The sequence below is a fragment of the Anser cygnoides genome, chromosome 3, assembly GCF_040182565.1.
Source record: "Anser cygnoides isolate HZ-2024a breed goose chromosome 3, Taihu_goose_T2T_genome, whole genome shotgun sequence".
Lineage (NCBI taxonomy): Eukaryota > Metazoa > Chordata > Aves > Anseriformes > Anatidae > Anser > Anser cygnoides.
The window spans coordinates 119,535,130-119,541,974 of record NC_089875.1 but is presented as its reverse complement, the minus strand read 5'-3'; the positions used below and the strand labels follow the sequence as shown (position 1 = coordinate 119,541,974).

Here is a 6,845-nt window from a genome sequence, read left to right as displayed (position 1 = left end):
CCTTGGGAAGGCTGGGGGTAAATATTCTTGTATTCGGTGCACCTGAAGAAGCAAAGATTATTTTAATGCACAGGGGGGAAAGCACCCAACATGTTTTCCAACCTGCAGGTAATTCCACTAGCACAAAGGAGAGAGGATAAGCTCCTCCAGGCACTTTGATACCCTCATAATTTACCTTTTTTTTGCTCTTTTTACTAACAGTTGTTCTGCTGATTCAGCCTGACAGTTCCCAGCTGAGCTCCCAGCTGCCCCCCATAAGCCAAAATCACTTTTCCACCAAAGGCTGCGCTCACAACCCTCACACAATCCCCCCAGCCATGGGGAGTCCAGGCTCCTTCCCAGTTCATCCAGTCCCTGGGGCAACTGGTGGGCTGGGTGGGGCCACCACTTGAAACCTTACCCATTTCTCCCACGCCAGCCAATTAGGGAGCTCCCCTGCTAATTTTTTTGGAGGGGAAGGGTCTCATTTTCTCCATTAAAGCATGTGAGTGGAAGAGGTTGGGCTGTGAAGGCTGGAAAGAAGGTGATGATGCTGGTTTGGGAGGTGGTTGGGGGTAGTAGAAGCAGGCAATCGGGTAGGGGGAGAAGGGAGGGGACTGCTCAGCCCCTGGGGAAGGGCAGTAGTTGGGGGGGCTGGCTGTAGGATTTTGGGACAGGGGATGTGCAATGGGTGCTTGTTTTGGGGGGGGCTGTGCTGTGTGTGTGAAGGCATTGGATGAACCCTATCCCCAGGAATGTGGTATAATATGGTTCCTTCTGCTGCCCCTGGGAGAATGGGGGGGAAGCTCTAGGTTGTTTTGGAGTGGTGTGAAGTGAGCATTGGATACAATTTTGGGGGGTGGGAGAAGGGAGTGCGGAGCTGGCAGGAGGCAAAAGTAAAGGCCCCCATCTTGTGGGGTCTTGGCTGGTGTGTGGCTACAGGGGCTCCTTGTAGAGGGGCTTGGGCTTGTTGGTGCATAAGTTTGGAGCAAACTGGAGAGATAATGGTTTTATAGGGTGAGAAGGTAGAAGGTGGTAGGCTGAGCAGGGCTGTGCCCCTATAACTGCATGTGGAAAGTCAGGCCCATGTGCATCAAAACCCCTGTTAGCACCGTGAAGCTGTGGTGGGATATGGGTTGTTTTTTCCCAGTGCATGTCCCTTGCTCACCCAGGAGGTGCCACCACTCTTCTTGTTTGTGTGGAGGAGCGTTTGTAGGAGAACATGGCAGTGGCACCACAGCTGTGAAGCTCTGCAGGTGATCTGCAGCTCTCAGCTCTGGCCGTGAGCTGCTCTGAGGCTCATTTTGTGCTGCCTTGTGCAAATCCTGTGCCTACATAATCGGGAGGAGGACCAAAAGGACCTGGGGCGTGGGCAGGCCACTTGGCTGAGCGGTGTCCAGGGCCAGCAGCTGATCCTGGGGATCTGTCACCTCCTGGGTGACTCTTGACCTGGTACTGGCTTTAGCCTACAGAACACAACACGTAGCTAAATGGGTGTAACTGGAGCCAGCCTGCGAATAATTACCTCCTGCCCTAGGAGACACAGGGATAAAGCTCAGGTTTTTACTGCTGCAAAAGCTCTCCAGTTCGTGTGACCAGTTAAGGCATTAAATGAAAGGTACCGGATCCAGGTAATGTTCTCTGACGCATTTTCCTCTTGGAGCTCTTCCAAAAGGGCTTGTGCTCGTTGCAGCACATGAAGGCTTTTATAGCCACGCTGCCTTGCCTGGCCCTGTGGGATCAGCAGTTGGGAGCAGCTGTGTCAGAGCCAGCCCAGATGCCTCTGCTGGTGGGCGCCCACGTGCATGCTTGATGTGAAAACCAAGCTCAGAGTGGTGCCAAGTAGCTCAGAGCCTTTCTCTGGGTGCTGTGGGGTTTGAAGCAGAGCCTCTGGTCTCTGGGATTGGTCTGCAGGGGGAATTGGCACCGTGGGATGGCAGCCAAGCCTTGCTTCCCGTGTCCTCGAGTTTCTTGTACTCTCAGTCCTGGCAGAAATCCTCAGGACTGCCGGCAGCGTGTGGTGGGGATCTTGTGCTGGAAATAACCACGTTGTTCTGATGTGGCTTCCTCCGGGGAGGAACAGGATGCTGTGGGATGGTGTTGCCTTGTCTCGGCTCTGATCCCAGGCTCTGTTAATAGAGTGTGCCTGCTCCCTAACCTGCTCCATGCCGTGACGGAGGGACAAGCAGCTGATAAAGCAAGGGGATGTGCTAACTCCAGTGGTGATCAGGGAGCTGTGCTTGCCTCTGTGCCCTTATCAGCAAAAGGATGGCTGCCATGGCCTCAGCTGGCTTTGTTTTGGGAACATCTGTGTAAGGTTGTGTTCCTGCTTTGTGCTGGGACTGAAGCAGTGGCTGGAGTTCAGTGAGCTTCTCTTCCTTGTGAGGAGAGATGCTAAGCAGTCTAAGACCTTCTTGATTCCTGGAAAACCTGGGGTGGAAAAAGGCTTCTGACAATCTGCACATCGACTTCCTGCTTGAAGTGAATTTAAAACTAGTGTTAGAACAGGTTGCCCAGGGCCCGGTGGACCTGGATTGTGAAATTCCCCAAGGATGGGGGTTCCTCACCTCCCTGGTCCTGGAATGGACCTGTCTCTCTCCATGGATGCTGCCAAAGGGGCTTGAGGAGGAAAACAGGGGTGAGGGGTTTGTGGTGAGCTCTTCCTGGGGATGTGAGCTCAGCCTCTGACTGTTAACTGTGTTTCTGAGCTGGAAATTTTCCTGCAGCTCTAGGGTCCCCAGTGTTTGGAGGTCCTGCCATTCCTCCACCAGCTGGCCAGGATGCCAGAGGGCCCCTCGGTGAGGAAGTTCCAGCTGCTGGCCTCCCGTTTTGTGGGGCAGGTGGTGACCAAGGTGGGGGGAAGCACCGGGAAGATAAATGTGAATGACCTGAATGCCTTGAGGCTCCAGGACTCCCAGGTGAGCTGTGCTGAAGGTGACCATGTCCCTCCATGGTGGGCCCTGGAGGGAAGCCACTGCCCTTTGGCCTGCCAGGAGCCTCTGAGAGGCCTTCACATGAGAGTAGTATCTGGATGCTTTGTGCTTCATGTAGATGAAGAAGGGATGATCTGAGCTCTGCCAGGGCTGGTTCAGATGCGAATGAATCCTGTGAAGGGTTGGGTGATGTGCTTTCTGCTTAGAAGAAGCTGTAGATAACAGCCCTTTGTACAGAAACAGTTGGAGGCAATGCAGATCCTCAGTCCATCCCACCTTCCTTTCCTTCAGGTTCATGGGAAGAATTTATTCCTGGCCTTTGTGGCAGCTGGCTGTCCCTTACGACCAAGCACGGAAGAGCCAGTGCCGCAAGGAGAAGCTGCTAGCGGGACAAGTTCTCCTGCCCAGGTCAGTGCTCCACAGACACAACCTGAGGAAGAGGAGCCGCAGGAGCTCCAGTGCTCCAGACCTGATGCCCCAGGTGCAGTAGGGGGTCCGGGCAGCTGGCTGCGCTTCCACTTCGGCTTGTTCGGCAGCGTTCGGACAAACGAGTTCTCAAGAGCAAACCGGGCCAATAAGAGGGGAGACTGGAAGGACCCCATGCCCAGGTACTTGGTGTTCTTCTGTCGTTCTGGAGAGGCAGTCTTCTGTTGCAGACTAAATTTGTGTGTGTGTGGGGGGGGGGGGCGTACTTCTGTCCTTTTGTTTTCTTCCTCTTAAAATCTTAAAAGTATGTCTTTAAGTAGGTCTGGGGTGTGTTCAACCAGGGACCCCATAGTAGGTTGCTGTTTGGGGATTCCTGTTCTGTAGGTGTCGTGGAAGCCTGTCAGCAATATCAGTTGGGTGTGGTTTACCTTGGACATGCCTTGTTTTAGTAGTATTCTTCTACCCTTAGTGAGAAGTGTTCTGCTCTCTGCTGCCTTCTGCCTCCTCCATCCAGCCACGGCCTCTCCAATGCTTTCCTTTTTCTGCTGTTTTATCTCCTTTGTTTCATCTCATCAGAGATCTAAGTGATGGCACTTGTGGGCTTCATGTTGCCTGCCAGCCTGGCGAATCACAGTGTCAGTTCAGTGAAGACTTTTATTCAAAGACAACTTTTAGGTTGCTAAAGTGAATCATAGCCCCCAAATGCCAGTTTCTCCCAGTTATGTCTAAAAAAGCTCTGGATGAACATCTGGGGTAGCTGAAACCACTGGTTGTAGTGATGCTATTAGAGACAGCAGTCGAAATACCTCTATCGGAGCCCAAACTATAGCTGGTGACCTTGGAGCCTTGGGGTACTGGTACCTCCAAGAGGTTTCCCTGGCTCTCATGGGAACTGATGGGCATTTGCTCTCCATGGGCTGATGCCTAATATGTTCAGTCTGTTTTTCTCCAAACTTATGTGCAGACCCTTTCTAATCTTTGAGTGTGTTTTTTAACTCTAAGCTGCTGCCTTTCTGCTCTATTTTGTGCAAATCTCTTCAGCCAGACCAGAATATAACAGATGGTTTAGGGATGTTTATGGTAGAGACTAACTTCTCTGCTTCTCCCAGACTGGTTCTGCATTTTGAGAATGGAGGCTTCCTTGTTTTCTACAACTGCCAAATGCAGTGGTGCTCGTCTCCAGTGGCTGATCCCGCGTCTGATATCCTCTCTGCTGAGTTCCACCGTGGCCAGGCACTGGATGCCCTCCGCGCACCCAGCCCTGTCTGCTACACCCTCTTGGACCAGAGATATTTTTCAGGGCTGGGTGAGTTCCAGGGCTTAGTGGTAGAGCAAGAAAGGGAGGAAAGGTTTTGTATACTTGGGTGTACCCTGTGAGCTGAGTGAAATGTCTTAGTGTGGGTGGCTTGTACTTGTGAAAGAAAGGAAGATCTGCTCGATGGATAGTGGGAAGGGACTTGTCCTCTGGTTTATTCCCACCTATAAGTCTGCTTGTTGTATGCCATCTGTGATATGGGGAATGGCATTGCTGGATGTGATCTTCCAGGCAGAAGTCACAGTGACTGGAAGCTGTTGGTCTGCATCATCTCGATAAGAAATATCCTTATGGTCTCCTTATTTCTGACCCTTTGCAGGGAACATAATAAAAAATGAGATCCTGTACCTGGCAAAGATCCATCCATTAACACGAGGATCTGTTTTGGCGCCTTCAGATCTCGAGCATCTGCTTGACTGTGCCATTCAGTTCAGCTCAGACTGGCTACAGAGCAAGCTGCGTGGCGAAGGGTTGCACCTTCAGATCTACCACAAGGAGCGGTGTCCCCTTGGGCACGCAGTGATGAAGGCAACCTTTGGACCCTTGAGTGGATATAAGAGACTCACATGGTGGTGTCCTCAGTGCCAGCCTGCAGTGCTGTCAGGGGTCAGGGAGCCTACCCCAGTCACTGAGTGACCTGGTTTTATGTTCCTCGATTCCTGGAAGGTGTCTAGGTGTCCCTGAAGGGTCTCCTGAGATGCAAAAAGGAGAAAGTGGTTGCATTTTTTTTGGTGACAAAACAGTGTAAAAAGTTTGAGCAGTTCTGAGGTGTCTGTGCTTCAGCAAATGGGAAGCTTAGGGTGTTGAGCAGGTGACTACTGTCACTGAGACTCTTATCCTTGACCCTGGTACAAATAAAGTGACTTCAGATGGAGTTGAGTTAAAGGAGTAGGTCTGGCTGTCTACACAGCTTGATTGCTTCAGTGTTAGATAATCCTACCTCTGTTTATAGCAGAGTTAAGCGTGTGTTGGGCTGTGATTTAGGTGTGGTTAAAAAATGAGTGTTTGTTCCTCTGTCAGCTCTTGTGAGAACAGCTGCCTCCTTCCAAGGGATGAAAACCTCAGCAGTGCTTGGTGTAGCTCAGCTCTGCCTCCCAGAGCATCTGCCCCCACAGGCTGATGTTTTCTGGCAAACTCTGCCAAATCCAGGTCTTGATGTCAAAAAAATCAGCTTTAACAAAGTACTGGGGTGGTTCCAAAGAGAGGGACTCAGAAAGGACCCCAGTTACAACTAGGATCACAAGCCTGACCAACGTGGGGGTATCTAACAATGTTTGTGATGGGGACTGCATAAAACTCATGATCTTCAAGGTATCTTGAAAGTAGAAAGATTTGGAAATAGATGATAACGTCCCTAGCTTGTCAGAGCTGTCTCTCTCCATGCAGTAGGGCAGAAAGTGTTGCAGTTCTCTCTCCCTGAGTTTGGCTTTAATTTAACAATGGATTGTTGACTTTTGAGTGAAAAATAAAAACTGAATTACAGAACTGGTGATGTTCAGCTGAAGTTCATTGTGTCTCTTTTGATGGTTTCTTGGTTAAAACATGAGGTATAAGCACAAATGGGAGGACTCCAGAATCTCTTGCTGCCCTGTTAGAGGATGCCACCAGCAGCTTGGCTCAGCTGTATGGGTGTCTCAGCAGGAAAACACCTCATGGATCTAAAGGTGGATTGTGAATCACCTGGGAATGCTGGAATTCAAGGCCTCAATAGCAGGCTCCTTCCCAGAGGAGTTTCATGGCCTCTCCCCTGTGAACTGCAATGCCTTTGAGTGGTTGTGGGTGATGGGGCTGCTGAATTTATGGGGTTTTGGTAACAAAAGGGGTGGCTAATGTCACTTCTGAGTGTGCCCTGCAAGCTGTTTTTCAGCTTGTGCCCAGGCCTGAGAGGCTGTTTGTCAGAGGGAGACAAGTTCTTAGTGAAAGAGAAGTAAAAATGAAGTATGAAATGAAAATGAAGTATGGTGATTTGGGTGCCCTTTCTCAATAAAAATTGAGGTGAAATTGTGTCATGGCATTGGAATGGGTTGCCTGGGAAGGTGGTGGAATCACAGTCCCTGGGTATGTTTAAGGGTTGGATGGGGTGCTTAGGGACAGGGTCTAGTGTGTGATAGTGGTGGAAGGGGGAGTTCATGGTTGGATAGGGTGCTTAGGGACAGGGTTTAGTGGAGATATTAGTGAAAGGGGGAACTTAA

General features: G+C 50.7%; 1 protein-coding gene across 2 annotated transcripts; it reads left to right on the top strand.

The window, feature by feature from the left end:
- The first annotated feature begins 311 nt into the window (after positions 1-311).
- Positions 312-5,487, top strand: NEIL2 (nei like DNA glycosylase 2). 2 transcript variants are annotated; one of them, XM_013184421.3, is made up of 5 exons: positions 312-523; positions 2,706-2,897; positions 3,204-3,520; positions 4,448-4,644; positions 4,973-5,487. In XM_013184421.3, the coding sequence occupies exons 2-5, from the start codon at positions 2,760-2,762 to the stop codon at positions 5,287-5,289; spliced, it is 969 nt and encodes a 322-aa protein (XP_013039875.3). In that variant the 5' UTR covers positions 312-523; positions 2,706-2,759; the 3' UTR covers positions 5,290-5,487. The 2 variants fall into 2 exon arrangements, with proteins under 2 accessions (XP_013039875.3, XP_047935297.2); XM_048079340.2 differs by lacking the exon at positions 312-523 and adding an exon at positions 1,828-2,460.
- The last annotated feature ends 1,358 nt before the right edge of the window (positions 5,488-6,845 follow it).

What these genes read in the sequence shown, in the direction of transcription:
- NEIL2 (XM_013184421.3), top strand. Translation starts at nt 2,760, where the DNA reads ATGCCAGAGGGCCCCTCGGTGAGGAAGTTCCAGCTGCTGGCCTCCCGT. An exon ending in TGGAAGGACCCCATGCCCAG is followed by an intron (nt 3,521 to 4,447) that starts GTACTTGGTGTT and finishes TGCTTCTCCCAG; the next exon opens with ACTGGTTCTGCATTTTGAGA. An exon ending in GAGATATTTTTCAGGGCTGG is followed by an intron (nt 4,645 to 4,972) that starts GTGAGTTCCAGG and finishes GACCCTTTGCAG; the next exon opens with GGAACATAATAAAAAATGAG.